At 46.2% G+C, this 20,107-nt stretch overlaps 2 protein-coding genes and 1 long non-coding RNA gene across 7 annotated transcripts in view; 1 reads left to right on the forward strand and 2 right to left on the reverse strand.

Annotated features, from left to right (window-relative positions):
* Positions 1–727: 727 nt before the first annotated feature.
* Positions 728–12,763, reverse strand: snapc4 (small nuclear RNA activating complex, polypeptide 4). Of its 2 annotated transcripts, XM_086051862.1 has the most exons (23): positions 12,480–12,763; positions 11,893–12,003; positions 11,689–11,729; positions 9,335–9,431; positions 9,183–9,217; positions 8,975–9,091; positions 8,741–8,881; positions 8,573–8,657; positions 8,417–8,498; positions 8,163–8,270; positions 6,148–6,220; positions 5,898–6,062; positions 5,669–5,819; positions 5,492–5,598; positions 5,303–5,397; positions 5,061–5,155; positions 4,849–4,949; positions 3,575–4,756; positions 3,125–3,493; positions 2,780–2,848; positions 2,428–2,692; positions 2,131–2,336; positions 728–1,693 (listed from the first exon to the last, which is right to left on the reverse strand). In XM_086051862.1, exons 2-23 carry the CDS (start codon positions 11,999–12,001, stop codon positions 1,589–1,591), a joined length of 3,798 nt encoding a protein of 1,265 aa, XP_085907988.1. In that variant the 5' UTR covers positions 12,002–12,003; positions 12,480–12,763; the 3' UTR covers positions 728–1,588. The 2 variants fall into 2 exon arrangements, with proteins under 2 accessions (XP_085907988.1, XP_085907987.1); XM_086051861.1 differs by having other exon boundaries at positions 2,428–2,848.
* Positions 12,170–15,327, forward strand: LOC147136171 (uncharacterized). 4 transcript variants are annotated; one of them, XR_015089587.1, is made up of 4 exons: positions 12,170–12,329; positions 13,960–14,421; positions 14,504–14,645; positions 14,910–15,327. It is a non-coding gene; the product is annotated as an uncharacterized LOC147136171 (long non-coding RNA). The 4 variants fall into 4 exon arrangements; XR_015089588.1 differs by having other exon boundaries at positions 14,266–14,421; XR_015089585.1 differs by lacking the exon at positions 12,170–12,329 and adding an exon at positions 12,377–13,011.
* Positions 13,879–20,107, reverse strand: part of pomt1 (protein-O-mannosyltransferase 1) — a 6,508-nt gene continuing 279 nt past the window's right edge. The window contains exons 2-20 of the mRNA XM_086051863.1: positions 19,071–19,194; positions 18,846–18,952; positions 18,719–18,769; positions 18,491–18,637; positions 17,950–18,058; positions 17,816–17,875; positions 17,643–17,736; positions 17,418–17,573; positions 17,206–17,336; positions 16,997–17,092; positions 16,839–16,931; positions 16,661–16,757; positions 15,537–15,629; positions 15,333–15,450; positions 14,999–15,096; positions 14,805–14,918; positions 14,498–14,624; positions 14,234–14,411; positions 13,879–14,154 (exon numbers count right to left, since the gene is read on the reverse strand). Of these exons, the coding sequence (XP_085907989.1) occupies positions 13,980–14,154; positions 14,234–14,411; positions 14,498–14,624; positions 14,805–14,918; positions 14,999–15,096; positions 15,333–15,450; positions 15,537–15,629; positions 16,661–16,757; positions 16,839–16,931; positions 16,997–17,092; positions 17,206–17,336; positions 17,418–17,573; positions 17,643–17,736; positions 17,816–17,875; positions 17,950–18,058; positions 18,491–18,637; positions 18,719–18,769; positions 18,846–18,952; positions 19,071–19,186 (2,160 nt within the window). The 5' untranslated portion in view covers positions 19,187–19,194 and the 3' untranslated portion in view covers positions 13,879–13,979. The remainder of the gene's footprint in view (positions 14,155–14,233; positions 14,412–14,497; positions 14,625–14,804; positions 14,919–14,998; positions 15,097–15,332; positions 15,451–15,536; positions 15,630–16,660; positions 16,758–16,838; positions 16,932–16,996; positions 17,093–17,205; positions 17,337–17,417; positions 17,574–17,642; positions 17,737–17,815; positions 17,876–17,949; positions 18,059–18,490; positions 18,638–18,718; positions 18,770–18,845; positions 18,953–19,070; positions 19,195–20,107) is intronic.

Below are 20,107 nucleotides of genomic sequence, written 5' to 3' on the forward strand. Positions count from 1 at the left end.
ACACACACACACACACACGTAACCCCCCCCCCCCCCCCCCACACACACACACAAACCACAAACGCACACAACAGCTGCTCCTCTCATCAGGTCTGTAGACCACCTGGATATAAAAAAAAGGCCTGAAAGGAAAGTGCCCATTCCAGGAATCCCAAAGGAACAGTGAGACGTTTTTCCCCCACATCTTCTATTTTCAAACTAAAAAAAAAATACAGTGTGGTGCGGGCTCATCGTTTTTCTATAACCCTCGACCTCTTTCGGATTTACGTGTCCGCAAATAGCACAAATGTTAGGTTTGTGTTGGTTTGTGTGTTTGTGGCACACCGCTGGCTACCAAACACCGCCCACACCTCACATGACACAACAAAAACACCCTTTTCTTTAGATCAATTTTACATTATCAGGATTTTTGAGGCCAAACACGTCAACGATCAGCAAGTTAAAAAAAAAACAACAATCACCGATTCGATCACAAGATGGCGCAAAGCTCATTTACTGCAACTTGTGGAGTATCAACAAAAGTGTGATTTGAATATGAAATGCTTATTCAATAACAAAGGAGCAGAACGTGATTTTTAGTAACAGTGTAGCTGCTTTCAAAATGCATACAATTACAACTACTGTACATAGTGAACTTGTAGATTTATAAACCTCAGCTGCAAGGCAGTCTCAAGTTAAGTGGGATGCTGAGGTTGTATAGTTGTCATATTAATGGTGGACATGGGACTTAGCAGTTGCATAGATCTTTATTTCTTTCACAAATGTACACAACTTAAAAACTGTATAATTGTGAACAATGCACTGGTGATAACGGAGTGACCCTCTCTAAAATGTGCGTGGGTAGGAGGAAAAAAAAACAATCACCATGCTTGCTGGCGCTGCAGCTTTGGTTTTCTTCTCAGAATATCCTGACGACTGTACATAGGCTTTACCCAACATGGAGTGGTGTTTCCAAGTGAAAATACACACAAAGGCAAAAAAAAAAAACACAGTGTGTGTGGTGACGAGACGGCCATTACGCCTGCGAGAGTGGCGTGGGGATTAATATTGTTTGAGATGTCGATGCCTCCGTTACCACTAAGATCGCTTCTCAAAGGCAAACATCGATACTTCAGTCATTTAAGCACTGGATTTGCAGTATCGTACCAAAAAAGGACAGCGGCACGGGTACTGATTAGCTGACACACCCGCGTAAGGAGCAGACTGACACAATAAAAATAAAGTAAAATAGTAAAATAAAATAAAGTTAATATAAGACAATGGCTAAATATTGACAAGTAGTGCCAAAATTTATCAGTGGCGGACAAAATTCGTTTGTCACAGATAAACGTAAATGTCGGAAACACTAGGGCTGTAATGTCTCATTTTGCAGATCAGATCAATGACGCTAGTGATCGGATGCCGATAACAAAATGTGTAAACTACAGTATCATCCCATCTCATACAGCTGATCGATGAAAAGACTACTTTAGGGCGATGTCAAAATTTATTTAAACAACTTTATCAACAAACAAATCATCTCTGAACTCACCTTTGTGATGCGTTCAAGCACATATGTAAACAAACAATCGATTAAATAAAAAAACATTCAAAGCTTCTCATTGGTTGCTGACAGTTGCTGGGCGGGGCCAATGGCACTGATTCCTGAGAAGTGATTGGCTGGAGCTCCTGAGCCGTCACACGCAAACTTTCTCTGTGTGACATACGCACACACAGGTTAGAATCACACACATGCACACTCAAGTTACAATCACAAACACAGGTTGCAGTCATACACACAAACGCACTCACAGTTCGCAATCGCACACACACACTAACCTATCGTCAGCCACAAAGCATAACTGCCTCAGTATTTTTGAAAAATAAGAACAACTATTTTCAGAACACACATTGGTATTTTTTATTGAATCTTTTACTTGTTCACCTATCTGGTTGAAAGTTTTGCTAGAATATGAATAAAAAAAATACCAATGTCTGTTCTAAAAATTGTGCTTTTTCCTGTTTTCCCAAAATATTGAAAAAGGACTTCGGCAATATGTTATGTGGCCGACGATATGCAGGTTGCAATCCCAACACACACATACACACGAGGCGTGTCACTTGAGTGTGTGAAAATGTATCTCGACTCACGTGAATGTTGCGCTGTCTTGTCTTTCCGTTTGTCTTCACTTTCTTGTCATCACACGGAGGCGTGCGTGAAGACGGCGCCGCGGCAACAGGCCCGATGGTGGCCAGGAGGGCTGGGAGGGCAAACACGGACAGGAATCGAGCCTTCAACAGCAGGTATGCCGGATTGGAGCCCAAACGATCCTTCACCAAAGTACGCAGCAAACACTCTACACCAACATCAAGGAAAACAACATAATTCAAACTGCGTACGTGTACGTGTAGGCGTGTGTGTGTGTGTGTGCGTGCGTGCGCACACACCTGTTTGGTCAGAGGTGGTGTCAGTTGTGTGAGAGGGTACGGCCTGCGTCTGGCACTCTAGAAGTTGTGCGGCGGTGCCAGTGAGCTGAGTTTTGTTGGCTAGGACTGCAGCGAGCGTGCTGAGGCTGCTGCTGCACGGTGGCAGGTAGGGTAGAGAAACGCCCAGTTGGGGCACAGCCACGCCCCCCGAGCCGCTAAGCCAATCACTAACCGTTGCCGGTGACTCCGGGAACACCAGGGAGAGGTCGACGTTCAGACCCGCCCTCTGCAAAGGGGGAGATTGCGGGAGCTGGACATGCTCACTGGTATGAGCAAGCCAAGATGGTGCGTGCACCAATAGGGGGGGAGTCACCTGTTTGGCTCCACCCTCTTTGGGTTTGGACTTAGGCCAACCTCGTCTCTTCCTTTCAGTGGCTGAAGCCTGCTGACAAACACATCGCAATCACCAGTGCAACAGCGCCTGTGTCTGTTAGTATACGTGTTCACATTTGTGCATGTGTGTTATGTCCGTGTATCTTTGCGTGTGTGTGTGTGTGTGCGCCTAAAAGGTTGTGCGTGGTCATGGGTGCGCATCTGTCTGCGAGTAAGATTGCGAGTGTATAGGCGTGCACGTATCCATGAGTGTGTGAGGGTGAGTATGTGTGTGTGCATTCATGTATATCCTGACATGTAAAGAATAAAGGAGTGAAAATCTAACCTGTAATTGGAGGGCCTTGTGACTCAACTTCCTGACACGTTTCCCTCCATTGGTGAGAACTCCGCCTCCAGAATCATCATCCCGCCCCCGCTTCATCTCCGTGGGCGACGGCTTGGGGATGGGGCGGGTGTAGTCATGGTCAATAGTGACGGTGGGGGTAGGCGGGGCCAAGGTGGGTGTGACAGATGAGGAGTTGGCAGGGGGTGGAGGTGGAGGGGGCAAGGTCAATGGCTGGTGGGCGGGGCCCACAGGCAGGGGCGGGGACACGAAACACACAGAAAGAGGGGGCGAGGTCAGCAGGCAGATGGGAGAAGGGGGAGGGCGGGGGAGGAGGGTCGGGAGGCGTTGCGACGGGAGGCGTTGCGACGTCTGTGGGGACAGAGGTGCATGTCAACCACCACGTCAATCAAAAGATGTCAATCAATAGACATTGGAGAGAAAAAAGTTAACCTGTGATTGGATTGGTAACGGAGGCGGAGCTCGAGGTGGCTTGGTCAATAAAGGGGGCGTGGTCAGGTGGCAGACAGAATGGGAGGGTTGCGTGAGGAGACAAATGGGCGGAGCCTGTTGTATCGCCCACACCGGCTGCGTGCCTGGGGGGCGGGCCTGGGCGGTGCGCAAAATGCTTGCCACAGTGTTGCGGTTCTTGAAGCACGGGGGCTTCCACTGGGGGTTCTGCGGGGACACGTGGCGAGGCATCTGGCCGGGCTTCCACGGTGCCAACCGCGGGAGTGGCAGAGGAGTCGCCCGCGAGGGCGGCCGCGGGAGCTTCCGTAAGGGTGTTGTCAACTTCTCTCGACCCCGCCTGAGGATGACGTCCTTGCAGCCCGAGACGTCCACCGTCATGGCGTGGAGGAGGAGCGTGAAGACGGGGGTGGAGCTCAGCGTCATCTTGTCCCCGAGAGAGTCAGCTAGCGTGGGTGCGGCCCGGCTGGGCGTGAGAATGTTGCCCACCCAGGGTAACACGGCTGCCTGCAGCATGTAGTTCATCTCGGTGTCGGTCATGTGCCCCTTCTTGGGGTGATTATGGAGGTTGTTGCACTTGTTGGCCTGGTGACACAGGTGCAAACCCAGCTGCTCCTGCGACATCATCAGCATGGCGCCGTCCGCTTGGCGCTCCTCCCAGCTCAACTCACGGGGCGGCGGGCCCACCACCACCGAGCGGCCGAACTTGGCCACCACCGTGCACCGTACAGGTGCCGGTCCTGACGGCTGAAAGCCTGACGGCTTGGAGCCTGACGGCTGGGAGCCTGGCGGCTGGGAGCCTGGCGGCTGGGAGCCTGGCGGCTGGGAGCCTGGCGGCTGGGAGCCAGGCGCCGGCTGCAGCGTCACCAGCTGCGTACTTGGGAAACTGAACTTTTGACTTTCTTGCTGTGGGATCCACTCGTGCATGGGTGGGACCAGATAATATTCTTCCTCCTCTTCCACATCATTCCCCTCCACTGGCTCTTCTTCCTCGTCTTCTTGCATCTCATCATCTGTGTCCATGTACGAAATCTGGTCCTCATCGGTGTCTTCCGGGCTGCTATCCTCTTTGACTTTCTGCAGACGTCTCCTGATTCTTGCGCTCATTTTGGTTTTCGACGTCATGAGGGTCTTGCTGTCTTCGGAGGTCTTTGGTCTTCTTCTTAACTGTTGGGAGAAAAACACATGCACAAATAACAAATATGAAGGCAGATCAGTGTGTGTTGTGTTCACACTGAATGCTAACTTCTGTTGGCTACCTTTGGAGGCTTTTTCGCATGTCTCATCAATTTTTTCCACGCTCGAAGGCACTGAGCGTCATTTCGGTTCGGAATTTCCGCGGCGATCTTTGCCCAGCGACCTGCCGACCAAGAAATCACGTGGCAAACACTCGTCAGCCCAAACAAAGTGTCCACAAGTGTTAGCGGCACTGGCTAAGATGGTAATCAAGGTAATAGCGATGGACACAGACCTACGCCATGCTTCTCTAGCAGCTGGATGAGGAGCTGGTGCTCGTGGTCATCAAAACCTCCTCTCTTGATTCCTGCCTTCAGGCAGTCCAAATATCTGTGGGACATATGACAAACACAGCATCAGTCGCACCTGTTCCATTAGTTCTGTCCTGTCCGTCCCATTAATCGCGTCAGTCGCATCAGTCTAGGCAGTCCATTCAGTCATGCCAGTCTCATCTATTCCGATCCTGGTCTTCCTCACCGGTCCCTGCAGGCTCCATCGGTGCGTCCCGGAACCTCCAAGCGGATTTTCCACCACATCTTCTCCCCGTGCCGTGCGACTGCTCTCAGCAGCAGCTGTGGAGCGAGAGAGCAAGCGAGTGGGCAAAGGACTTGGACGAGTGGACTGGACACAGACTCCAGAACCATATGATGTCACCGTTCAGCGGACCTGATCCTCCTCTTTGGACCAGGGTCCTTTCTTCAGCTGGGGGTCCAGAACTGAACTCCATCTGTAGATCAGCTGAGGCGTGTCTCGACCCTCCATGAAGTAGCTGACTGAGGAAGGGGAACAAAGACGTGTGGTCAGGGGTGCGTCTGTGCTGCGTGGCGCGGCAGGTGTTCTTACTCTGCGTGTACGGTATGAAGTTCCCGATACGCATTTTGTCCACCAACTGGGTGAGCTTCTGATCCTCGGCGGGGGTCCAGGCACGGCGCTTTAGAGAAGACGAGATGAACCTCTGGAACGTCTGCAGGCACATGAAGGCGGTGCGGCCCGTCTGATAAAAAAACAAAAACAAAAGCACGTCACCACGCAACCTCACCGTGAGCCACCCGCAGTTTCCGGGTGATCCTACCCCCAACTCCTGAGCGATGAGGTCCCAGTTGGTCTCCTGGTTTCTGCTGCTGATTTCCTTGAGACTTTCAATCTCATCGGCGCTCCAGCGGTCCTTGTTGACGGCAGGATGCAGGAAGTTCTGCCAGAAGAGACGAAGATCGTCCGCTTCGCGAACGCCTTCAAACTGTCCCAGATGTTGTTAGCTACATGCTAATAACCCCTTAGGATGAGCTTAGCACTAACAGACAATCTTTGACGGGCTCACGTACATCGATCTTGGCGATCTTGTGCCAGTCGTGGTCCTCGTACTGACCCCCAAATAGCTCTTCCTCCTTTTTCACTCTGGCCAATCAGAGCACACTAGTGTTAGCAGCTAGCTGCACAAGCACACTCAAACATGATGCTAGTAAGTAATAACATCCCGCATATAAACACGTACAGAAGAACCTCGGTTTTCATATGATTTGGTTTTTGACGACTTCCTTTGCCAAAATGTAATCAGTTTTCATACATCCAATCAATTTTTATACAAAAAAAGCACGAGTCGGCCATTAATTCCCCAAAACAATGCGCTATGCCATTTGCTTGTGACACTTTATGGGTGATGATTATCATCCAGCGTGGTCATCCAATGTATTTTGTGAATTTAGTGAAACTTGTTCAACTAACGGTAAGGCGTAAAGTCAAAGCTTTAAAATAAAAGGGCCATAGAAAGTGTGGTAAAATGATGTTATTATACTGGTGTGCTTTTATTTTGAAGGCCTGACTTTTAACAGGATGACTTGCATTAATATTGCCCCAATTTGTCATAGTGTTGTTGAGCAGACCGGGTCAGTTGTAGTAGCTGTCTGGAGCTGTTAATAAAAGCTAGCATTGTGGAATTAGCCTTGCTACCAAATGGAATCTTTTAACGCAATATGATAGAAAGGTCGAAGTAATAAATAAGGCAAGAATTCAAGAACTCATAGCAAAGTACTGAAATAGCTCCTCTTGTTCCCCTTTTTGTAGTCTTCCACACAGGGGCGGAGCTACAGGGAGGCCGGCCCTTACTACTCTCTGGCCACCCCATAGCTGGGGGGTATTTTGATATCTGTGATTTTGTTTCTGACATTTTGACGTGGATACATTATTCTTAGACCCCTTGATACTCTGCCACAGTTTTTTTTTATATATTATTTATATTTAATAAGAAAGAAGAAGAAAGAACCGGGCACAAACACTCAAAATACAAGCAGAATCTATTCGAAGTAAAAAGCAACATTTTGCTGAGCTTAATTTACTAGATTATACCATTGTCTTTCCCTGTGGCTTTGCTTTTGTGTACGATCCCATAGTTTACGCCTGATCTAACGGCCCATGTTCCTTCCAATTTTACATTGACACAACTCCCTACGCATTCATTGGACCACGGTGAGCAACATCAGACACACACATGCGTCCAAACCAGTGTCACACCTGTCTAAAACCTAATATCATAACAAGATACACAGGGAGTCAACAATGTGAAGCCCTCCAAGGACCACATGAGTAGCTCACGGGCCTATTATAAAAATAGCTCACTTTCTAGGAATGGTGTTGAAGTGATCATTTGAAAATGTACACCCTGGCAAAGTTTCATGAAAATAATGTAATGCATCCGGTGTTTCCAAATTATTGAGTCAGTGATCGATTCAAATCAAATCAATCGACACCATTTTGCATAATGCAGTCATAATTAAAAGCACAATGACACAAATATTTCTTAATTTTTCACAATTCTAAATGTTACTTTTTACTTTGTTTGTTCCTGCTTGTATTAGGAGTATAACTTATATGTGTGCATTTTATTACGTTGCACATTTTATTTCATGAAAGCGTGACTTCTTGGCCATGTTGGTTATTTGCTAGGTAATAGACATAAAAGTAATGACTGAAATGACTATAAAAAACAAATGTTCTTTACTAAAGGCAGATCATTTTAGAGTTGCATACAGATCAATTGTATTTTTTTCTTTTAACATGCAATGAATACAAATGTATTGTAGCAGGATATCAAGGGCTCTAAGGATACTGTCTCTGTGTGAAAATGGTGGGTCATGTCCACCATGAAGCTCCACCCCTGCCAGAAAGCGTCATTAGCGGTAAAAGTGATAAGAATACTACGTGACAATATTTGCCCCAAAGAGCAGTCCGTCAACTTGTGGTGTGTGGACATATCAGACATATGGCTTTGGTACGATTCGGTTTTGAACAGATTTATCACGAAAACCGAGATCCCACTGTAAACACAAATGCGACATCATACTTGATGGATTCAATCTCTTTCTCCAGACTTTCAATTTGGACTTTGAGCTGCCGCTTGTCATCTTCTGATTTGTCCGATAAAGATAACTTCTGACTCAGGTAGTCCACCCTGATAAACATGAAGAAGACGACAGTGATGTTGAAAGACTGGAAAATGAAGAGGAGAAGAAGGGAAAAGGGAGAGGAAGGAGGAGGAGACAGAAGGAGAAAGAGAAGGAGGAAAAGAAAGAGAAGATGGAGTAGGAGTACTCCAACCTGGACAGCTTGGGCTGGATGAATCTCTTCAGACAGTCTCTGGACACAGAGTCAATCAGCAACGTCTTCTGCCAACCCTCCCCTGAACACACAAACAAAGGACAATGTAGACGACACAAAAAGCGTGCGTTGGGATGCATCGATCGGTGTCCTCACATCGTTTGACTTTCATCTTGCTGTTGTCGAGGCAACCCTTCATCTTCATCATTCTCTCCTTTGCGTCACAATTGGCAGGAGGACCCTTAGGGCAGACAGAACGGCGTTGCGATCGCTGGAAAGGTCACATGACCGAAAGATCAAGCGATGATTCGGTGAAGACCTCACCAGGCCGGTGACTTTGTCCTTGAAGTATGGCTTTAAGAAGTGGCCCAGGAATAAGTTGGCCTGCTTCGGGTACGACGGGGAAGCGAGCTCTTGTTTGGATGCTTCTCTGATTGGACCGGACAGCTGACACTGTGCCTCCCTCTAAACACACACACACACGCAGACACATTCGGACTTATAATAATGACTATAATGACTGATGCGTGTGTGTGCATTTATGTGCTCGTGTTTGACCTGCTGTCGCTGGTTGTGCGACAAAAGAGTTTCCAGCTGCTTGAGCTTCTCTTCGAGGATCTGTTGGTAAACCAAGTTCATCTGAAGACACGAGTCCACGTTCATGGACAGACCCAGCTGACGTCAAAACACACACAAACACAGGTGCTGGCTAGTTAGCATGTTGTTAAGCAGTCACATGTTCAAAAACCTTTGACGGTCCACTGACCTCACTTTCACTGCTGCTGCTGCTGTCATCGTCATCTAACAAACACACACACGCACACACACGCACACACACACACACACACACACACACACACAAGTGGTGACAATGAGTTGACACAAGGTCTCCTGGCAGGAAATGGAAGCACTGGCTACCTGACATGATGATAGGGCTGTGTGGTCCCAGAAAGTTCTCCAGGTTCTGGATCTCCGTCTCGATCTTTTGCCTCTCAGCCAGCAATCCTGCAGTTGACTGAACATACCGACACACACACGCCATTGGAATTGTTAAATGTGAACTTTGTTCCATCTAGTTTTTAATAACAGTAGATAGTGTTTTAGGGCTCATTTGAGCTTATTCACTGCCGTAGACAGTTATATTCATCAAACGGAACCCAAGTGTTTCCTGCCATCGCTGAATATATTCGTCAAGTCTGTTTTCAACGCGCAAGCATGGAAGAAGGTCTCGCCCAGCCTGTGAAATTCAGATTCCAGTACATGGTGACGATGCAACACTTTGGACTGGAAATCAGCACAGCTTTTGAGAAGAAGATAATGATTAGGCGCTCAATCTCGGCTTTTCACATTGATCACGAGGGACACAAAAAGCCGTACAAGTTCAGGCACCTCACACTCCAGCCGGGTATGATTACGTAATAGTATAAAAAGAGTATGTGTTGCGGTAGGTAGTACAAAGTGTGTGTCGCGATGGTGAGAAATGACGATGCAGTTCATGGAGGTAATGGTGACTACCATGTAAAAAAGCCACTGACGTTAAACGGCAGCCATATGATGATTCACGCACAGTGTATTTCGTCGTTGTAAATCTGTATAGACATTATTATTTTGCCATCCAAAAAATCACCAAAGCTTCTTTTCACAGAAAGCAAATTTTCGCCGTTTCTTGGTCAGAAAGCTGTGTTTTGGTGAACTCAACACATGTTCTACTTCTATTAAGAAATAATGGAAAAAGCTAGAAACAAACTTTTTTTCTGGCAAAGGATGAGAGTCTACTCTTCTTTTCGGAGGTTTAATGCTGATATTGTCTCAGAACAATATTTTGTAGCCTTTGAAAGAGCAGTCAAAAAGCTCTCAAACAGCTGCTGCCGATCTGGGCAACAGCAAATGATTTAATCTTGTCTATTGTTTTGTTGAATTTCCTGGCATGGACTATTGTATTTATTTATTGAATCTTTATTGATGCATTTTCGACAATTGAGAACAGATTGCCATTTGTAATGCCGATCTAGCAGCAGACAGCAGAGTAAAACAAAGAAAAATAAAATCCAATACAAATGCACAGACAACAAACAGTACAGTGTGATATAGTTACATAATACAGAGTGAATAAAAGGTTCATCCATCTCTGTACTGCTTATCCTCACAAGGGCCGAAGTGTGCTGGTGTCACCGTCGTTATGATCATGACTTGAGAAAAAAAACAACTTCATACTTTCCCAAAAATAGCCTGTTCGACAGATGTGTAAAGTCCTACTACATGACAAGAGCTCACGCCAGTAAACAACAGCCATAGATGTCAATCGGAAGTAGGGGTGCAACAATACACATATCTGTATCAAATGAATTGATACAGGGGTCACAGTTTGATGCGCACTGTTTCCAACAATACGCTTTGTTTTTCTTTAATCAATAGCACTGGCAACACTAACTGTTAGTTCATTGTGAACTTAGCAAAGAAAGGCTTAGCATATTACTCATGTCTGAGGGTCGGTTTTAAGGTTGTTAGTCATTTACCGATTTCTCTAAACCAAACTGATCAAATTGAAGATGCGAGTTAATATAACTTTCCTGATAACAAAACACATAATTTGAGCTCGTTAGTGAAAAATAGACCATTCCGGTCGGATGATCTCTTTAGAGAAAGCATATAGTGTATCCTTTATTCTGCTGTCTTTACGCCAATGCTGGCAAACATATATGCAATCCTGCAAGCAACAGATATTTGAACACTGACGGTGCAGTAATGTGACAGTACACACAGTCATATATTCTTTATCTTTTGCAGCGCAGCAGCACAACGCGCATTGAACTAAATTAGAACTTGCGACAAAACCTGTTTAATTCTTTTGAATTTTATGTAATGATGTGTTTCTGTATGTTTTTATAAATTGCAATATTATGGAGTGGTATTTTTCTCGTGAAAAAACACATTACAACATTTTTCTTATCGTTTTTTGGATGGGTATAGGCTGGAATGGAATTTCCATTCATTTCGATACGGAGAGAGGACTTGAGTTACAAGCATGGTCACAGAATAATAAAAAACATTTCTCAAGGCAGCAAACTGTAAACATGATTGAATAGTGTAGTCCAGGATGGTCTCATCTAATCCCCTCTAAAAATTGGTGCGTTTTCAGGAACGGTGTAACCAACATGAAAACCAGGAGAGTGCTACTGAATGATTTTCACCATGTACAAAAAGTGGAGTGCATGTGTACACTGTGTGCGCGCGAGCATGTGTGCTTGAGTGTGTGCATGTGTGCGTATTACCTGCCCCGCCTCCTGGTCCGTGTCCACACTTGACTCGCCATCTAATCGAGAGACAAGACGTTAAAATCACAAGCTGGTCGACACTGTGGTCTTGTATGTCTGTCATCAGACGGGAAGTCACTGACACACATACTTCCAGTTTGCAACATAGCTCGTCCCGATTTGGTAGAAACACGCAAAGTTGATCAAAAGTGAAATGATAACCTGTGTCGTCACTGCTGACTTGTTGCAGTTCACTGTTGCTGGCACGTAAACGTCTTTGTAAAAGTTCCACTTGCTGCTGGATCCTCTCTCTCTGCTCGCACAACGACATGACTATGCACACGCAGAAAAACACAATCTTTGTAGCATAAATAAATCCACAGACATTGTACACTGCAGTACATTACTATATGACTGGAATTATTTCATTAGCTATTCATTTATTCCCTCAACCACACATTCTCACTGGGGTTGCGGGGGTGCTGGAGCCTATCCCAGGTGACACCCGGAACTGGTCGCCAGCCAGTCGCAGGGCACACACAGAGACAAACATGATGAACATCCATGAACACCATCACTGAGCGGGAACCGATCCCATGCGACCCGCACAGAAGTAGGGCGAGTGTACCCGCTACACCACCAGAGACCCGGATTAACAGGTGAAAAACAAAATAATCGCAGCATAAACTAGAACCACACAACTACATTACAATACACTACATGTACATGTAAATTCCCACGATATTATCTGTCTATTTTACACTGTACGAAAGTACACCCCTTTTGTTTTGGCGGGGAATCCGACGTACCTTTCGGTGAATTTTGTACTAATTTCGGCGTCGTTCAATCAACGTTGTGCTGGTTTTAGATTTTTAACATATTTCCCAGCAGGCTTTGCGTCAAAACACAAACGACCCCACAACATAGCGGCTCAGCACCAAGGTCACAATCAATGTGCCCCGAGAACTTTTGCAATGTCAAAGAATTTCAAAAAATGTCAAAGAGTCGAAAAAAAGCAATACAGACACAAAAGCAAGAGTAATTTCATCCGGTAAGTCTTCGAGTTACTTCCTTGTTCGTCACCTCCGGTGGAGAGCCCTTTACTTCCGGGTCTGTTTTTCCAGACTTTTTTTGTGTGTTTTTTAACCTGGGTTGTTTTTGCGCAAAGTTTACGATTCGATGATTAAAAAAAATAAACATATTATTTTGTAAAGAAAAAATATCTGTCACTGGAAGAAAGGGAAAAATGGCACGACGTCATGAAGGAGGACCATCCATCCATCTTCTGTACCGCCTATCCTCATTCGGGTTACAGTTCAAAGGAGGACCAAATGTGTTATTGTGAGTTGGAATGCTTGTTTTTGTTCCCAGACATTGACTAGCGACGAATCCCTTGTTAGTTTATATGTGCACTGACACTGCAGGCTGGCGACCTCCACATTATTTGGAGTCAAAAGATGTGCAAACCCTTTGGGATTTCTGCATAAATTGGTCATAAAATGTGGTCTGATTATCTAAATCACAATTATAAACTAACAGAGTCTGCTTAAAATAATACCACAAAAAATATTTTCATATACAACAGACAAGACATGAGGAAAAGGTGAACCCTTGGAATTAATAACTGGAGATACTGTGGTATGATCTCAACAGAGCTGCTGACTCCAGACATCACAGGAATCTTGCTGAACTGTTGCTGAAAAGTTTTGTATCGAGGAATGCTCCAAAATTCATCCAGACCATTGTGCACGTGTGATCTGTAACTTCGGGAAATTGGTTGAGGTTATTGCTGCCAAACAAGGCAAGACCAGTTCTTAAATGCAAAGGTTCTTACTCTTTCCTCCAGTCTGATCAATGTTTACATTACGCTCTATACCAGGAGTAACCAACGTGGTGTCCGCAGGAACCAGGTGCGAGTAGCTCGCGTGTCATTGGTTATGGAACAATTGTGATTTCCCATGAATTTTGTTGCATTGATCATTTGAAAATGTGAGCACTGGCAGATATTTACAGCTTTGCACATCTTGGTATTTTCTTCGTCAGCTGTATGACCTGGTGTTTCAAAATTTTTGACTGGTACCTTATGTACCCTGCAATTGGTTGGCGACCAGTCCAGGGTGTACCCGGCCTCTCAACCAAAGTCAACTGGGATAGGCCCCAGCTCTGCTAATGACGAGCGCTCTAGAAAACCGCTATTAAAAAAAAATGTCAAAGAGACTAAAAATAAACTTTATTGTTAAAAAAAAAGTGATGTGATGTGACGTCCTCGCAAGCACTGTCCATTCACAGGGCCGATATCAAGGGAGGGGCTAGCGGCGTCGATACAAGATGTCCCAGGAGTGCCTCCACTTGAGGGCTCGCAGCTGATTGGCCGACAGCTCTGGGCTCCCAAAGGTCAAAGGGCTGAAGACGTGATAAGACAGGAGGACGCACGCCAACACGAAAAACGCGCATGCCAGCAGCACACGGCGGTGTGCGTCCTTGCTGAAAACACACACACACACACACGGTCACCTGAGCTCTTGTTCTTCTGCATGGTGACCCTTTGGTGCATTGTGTGTACCTGAGCAAGTGTGTGTGCACATGCTCCAGCAGGGCGGCGCTGAGCAGATGCAGGAAGACAAGAGCGGGCAGGTAGTGGTACAGGAACAGACGCTTGTCCATCAACACGAACGGAACAAAGTTCAACAACCAGCCACCGACGCACAACACGCCCAGCGACACGAAACGCTCCCAAGCAGCTACACGCATGTGCGCGTACATACACACAAAAACATGTTTAAACAAGATGCACGGGTTGTTTGTTGATGTGTGTGTGTGTGTGTACCATCAGGTATGTCTTTGATGCCCCGCCTCCTCCTCAGCAGGTAGATGGCTGCCATGACTAGATAGGCCAGCAGGCTGAGGTTGGCCACACCCCATGATACTGGGTTACCAATCAGATGGATCTGAGCCTGACACACCAACACACACAGGTTATAACCTCTTACTCACTCACTAACTTTAATCATCTCTCAAACATACACACATTATAAACTCTCACACACAGGATACAATCTTTCTCACACTTACAGAAACACACACGTTACAATCTGGCACATAACACTGTGCTTCCGCATGTGCGAGCGCCTCACATTGGTGGAGGGGTGGAGCCAGTAAGCGATGTTTGTTTCCATGGTGATCCACTCCAAAGGGGCGGAGCTATATTTGTGCTCATTGTCTTCTTGTTTCACCATCAGCATCCTCCACTGGTGGTGGCATCGCAGCATGACATCAACTTCAACGACGGCGACGTGTCGTGACGTCACTCGCGGCGACAATGACGCACCTGAACCTCCAGAAACTTGGACCACAAGGAAATCTTTCGGTTCACGTCAATGTGCGTGGGGGAGTGAAGTTCCGCCTCCCTGTCCTTTTGCTCCTCACCTGCAAACACATGAGCACAAACTGTCGATCTCTATGTCTATTAAGGTTTCTGCAGCTTCCTGCATACAAATAATGATAACATCAGCAGCAGGAACATTACTTTGATGGCAAAAGGGTGTAACAAGTCACGCAGGCTGCTCCCTGCCACTGCTACCTAAGAAGTTGGCAAATTGACCAATCAACTTGACTAAGTGTATGTCTATCAATAATAAAGTGTGCGAGTTGACTGGACGTACTGGTTCCATATCTGTGCTCCTCCACCGTCCATGTCAATCCGCTGCTATGACCTTTAACCTTCTCTGCAACCACCTCCATTTGACCGGACGCCCAGTCTGGAAGAGACAAGCCACTCAACTAACACGCACGCACACACATAGATGGGCTTGCGTGAATCAGGAGGAAATGACAGCGTTGTGTGTGAGGCGACTTCCTGTTCCTACCTTGAGGACTGCTGACGTGTTGACATGAACCAATCGAACTTCTGACAAGATCGTCTTCCACACCTCGGAATCATCCTCGCGGTTCACAATATCCTGAAACACCCGCATCTTCATCACCATCGTCAATGACCATGAAAGTCGTCATCAATATCGACATAATCATCACTGTCGCCACCTCCACACATCTCAACAAAAGGCTTATTTTTACGCTGTCATTTTGTTTAACCACACGTACTATGGAAATTGCCTCTTGCCCTTCCTTGGCTCTTGCCCTTCCTTGGCCCAAACTTTGGCATGTTTTACTGACGCTTCTTCTCTCTCAACAGCAAGGTTGTCATCCATTTGTGTTGACAGGAAGTGTAAAAGCAAATGGATTCAACTAAGGCTAAGAGATTCATTTATTTCATCAATTATTCTGTAAAAAGTGCAATATCACATGACCAAACCTGCAAAACAGGCTAAGGGGATTACTTGTGTACTCGCACCCGAGATCTCCATTCCTTACTTGTGTTGATCGCAGCTATTGAGAAAATAAGAATCCCTTGTCGCATTGTGGCCAAAAGTAGAATCCTCCTCAGTTTTTGCGCCTTTTGGTGCTGTAAATGTGAAAACCTTGTTGTGGCCGATGACGCATATGAAAGAAGGTTGCGATAATGCACCAAAAGTATTTGCCAACCACCAAAACAAAGTAGAAGAAGACATGGAAGAAGTGATAAAACAAAAAGAACAAATAGCCGGAGTCATGGCAACTAATGTGTGACGTATCATTAATTTAGCACGCGGTATCCTCCACAACAAGGATTTAACTATTTACAGTACCAAAAAGCTCGATAACCGACCAGCATTTTACCTTTAGCCACAATGTTACGCGGGATTTGACTGTAAACAGAGCAGGGCTTCAAATTGCATAGTTAATTCTTGTGTTTTCAGGATTTTTCGATTATTATAGTTTGAATATACTTGTTTTGCTAAGTGTCTGTTCACTGGTTCATGGTCAGTACGTCTAACCAACTAGCTTATAAGGTTGGCGGCTGTCACTTTTGTCAAATGTATTTGGCCACATAAATAAAATTACAACAGGTGAGCTGTGACATTGTCAATGCAAACCCAAAAACATGGCCTACCACTCTCCAAAGGTTCTGCGCGGGCATGGACACGTTGAAGTCTATGTAGCCCGACACTTCCTGGGCATGGGGGCTGACGGGGGCTGCGACGTCATGGCTGTCGCACACAACAAAACACACAATTAAGTCCCATGCACGCGGGCGTCCCCAAATGCGTCGTCGGATGAAGACTAATTACCTGTTGAGGAAACGTGATGTCATCCCGTGAAGTAGCTGGACCACGTCGCCGTGACGCACCGCGCGAGGAGGATGGCCTACGGCGAGGTCGGCCCTGACGCACATGCGATGCAAACGTGACGGACACGTCCACCGTAAGCCCGCCACCCGCCCACCTACCTGTCTGCGTTCTTGACGATCCACCAGTTGTTGACGTCCTTGAAGGCGTAACAGGTCACCTGCTGCTGGTGAGAGCTGCCGCGGCCGTTTTCATACCTGCGCATGCACGCACGCGCACGACCGGACACAAACACATACGCACAGACGTACACAGTTAGCGAGGTGCCACCTGATTGGCTGCTGCTCCCTGTGAGCTGGCGGCAGGACACCTGATTGGATAGTTGGCCTTGTGAGAATGCAGCCAGCATGGGATTGGCTGGGAGGCAGAGCTTCTCAAAGTCACCTGACTACCATACGCGACCTCCAGGGGCTGACCTTGTGTGATCCGTGACAGTCCACCCTGAATGACGCAATCAATCAATCAATCAATCGACATCATTATGTTTTTCAGTGTATGTGTCACGCGTGGCCGCACATGTACCTCAAGGCTAGCTTGGAAGGCGGGGCTCATCAGCTGGTCGTGCGGCCCAGTCCGGTGTAGAAGTGTGAGGTGCAGATAGAAGCAGAGGACGTAGAGCACGACAGGGAGCACCAGCAGACACGCACCGCGACACGCACACTCAACAAGCACACTCACCTAACACACACAGTCAGACGTGTTATAGTGCTTCCAGGGTACTCAGTTTGCGTGCATGTGTGCACTCACGCCGCTCACACGGGTGTCGCCAATCATCTTCCAGCAGTGCGCACAGGCCACGCCTACCAGCAGTAGGTAGGAGAAGGCGCCCATGTACTTCACCCTGAACATGCAAACACATGCACACGGGTCACATTGCGTGTGTGTGAGTGTGTCTGTGCGTGCATGTTTGTGTTTCTGACCCGACGGTGGCAGCACAGGATGCTCCGGAGAGGAGGAGCCAACTGTATCTGACAGGCCAGCTGCGAAGTCACAAGTCAGAGGTCACAACATGTCCTCCCTGCAAGGTTAGGGGGCGGCGAGGGTCTGGACTCACCTGCTGGTGGCACGGTAGAAGCGCAGGTAAGATAGGAAGGACAAGAGGATGAAGAAGATGAGGACAGACTCCAGCAACATCAGCCGCGATTGAACAATCAGAGCGTTGTCTGCAAATAACAACAGGGTAGGGCTGCTCGATTATGGAAAAATGATTTATTATGATTATTTTGGTAATAATTGAAATCACAATTATTCAAACCATCATTTATTATTAGGTAAATAAACACAAAAATATTTAAACACAATATAAACACAAATAAATGTAAGTAAGTTACTTTTGGACCAAAACATTTTTATAAAATGATTATAAAATAAAAAATGTAATGCAAATGTATAAAATCAAGTATGATTTCCTTGTGAAAACAAAGTTGGACATAAATGTATCTTAATAATAGTTTTTTTTACGAGTATGCCAATTTTGTAATCGTGGTGTGTAATAATCGTAATTGTTATTGAATTTCGATTCATTGCACAGCCGTACAACAGGGGACACCTCCATTTACTACGTGTGCGCCGTTCTGAGTGTGACACGTGGTTACCTAGCAACAGCAGCAGCGCTGCTACCAACGCAGACATGTGACCAAAGCCCAACTCCAGAGTCACACAATATGCCAGAGGAACGCACAAGGCTCCGCACACGGCCGGGAGGACACGCAGACTCCACACGCTCACACCGCATGGGTACTCTGTCACGCAGAACAAACACACACACATAATCAACGGTGCACAACACACACACACACGCACAAAGGTGTGTGATGACCTACCTGCTCCTATTCGGTTCCATGTGAAGTTTCCATCAAATCCTCCTAAGTAGGCTGCAAAGTGTACACTCACACACATCAATGACACACACAACCACAAACAGGTATTATGGTCGTCATGGTCACCCACCCCCCAAGGCCAGGATCATGTGACCAAGTGGCGGTCCGCTGTCATCAATGAAGAAAATCCTCTTCATGTAAAGAGACACAAACTGGCCGTAGTACACTTCGTCAAAGCTGCATACACACACGCGCACACACGCACACACACACGTCCATACAGATGTCCCATTATAAGACATTGAATATATATTAGATATGATATTGCAAAGTGTGCTAAATGAGTGCTGCTTACACAACGGCGTTGGGGTGCGCGAGCCGGTGCACGCGAGTCCAGAAGGCCAGCAGAGACACCAGGATCAGAAGCACGTCCATGCGGACGGTCACCACCAGGGGGAGCTGGAGCACCATCTTTAACACTACGCCAATTAGTTGTTGAGAAATAAAACACAAAATAACTTTAGACTGCACTCACTGACATAAGGCAGCGCCTTGAGATAAGCGTGACCCGACTTAGAAGATTTTCGAGATACGAGTCATTGTTTGGCTGATTTTTTTGCTTTGATTTGTGAGCACAAACTTGAGATAAGAGCATGATATACGTACAGTAACTATGGACTAGGGTTTAATGCTTTATCCTTTTTTGATTGAAATCGTGATTCAATACAATGCGAACACGTGATCGTCAAATCTTCTGATATTTGTGGGGCTCCAGACTGGTTAGGTTTACATTTCGCAGGGAATTTAGTCCCGATGGGCTTTGATTTCATGTCACTGATGATGGTTCTGACAACATGATGCAGACAAATCTTTGAGTGGCACTCAAAGATATACCTTAAAAGAGAAAATGTTGAATTACGTTCTTACTGATGAATTGTGCATGTAGCGCTTCTCCAAGACTTATTGAAACAACTGCATGACATGCATGGTAGCCGTTTCGCAGAAGAAACAGAAAATAACGTCAATACACTCAACAATCGATGTATTCAAGTTAGGCGAACTTAGAGAGTGGCAATGTAAGATGGCCGCTAGTGGCTTCACCTGTCCCTACAGCAAGTAAAGCGTTATTGTTACGCTGCATTCAAGGAAGGTGTAAAGTCGGCCTTATCAGTTCCAACCTCAAAGCGTTCGAGGCAAATGTCAACGACAAGGATGACTGATTACGATAAATTGTTTGTTGTTCTTGTTCATCACAACACATTTAGGCTTCCAGGTTTATTTGAGTATCAGTGAGTACTTTTACCATCTCTGTGAAGATGTATTACGTCATCTGTGTGAAATTGCTCATTTTTATGTCACCCATCATGACGATAAAACGAATCCAGTCAACAG

This window comes from Filicampus tigris, chromosome 14 (genome assembly GCF_054856515.1).
Source record: "Filicampus tigris isolate MCC_2025a chromosome 14, RoL_Ftig_1.0, whole genome shotgun sequence".
In the NCBI taxonomy this organism is placed as follows: Eukaryota; Metazoa; Chordata; class Actinopteri; order Syngnathiformes; family Syngnathidae; genus Filicampus; species Filicampus tigris.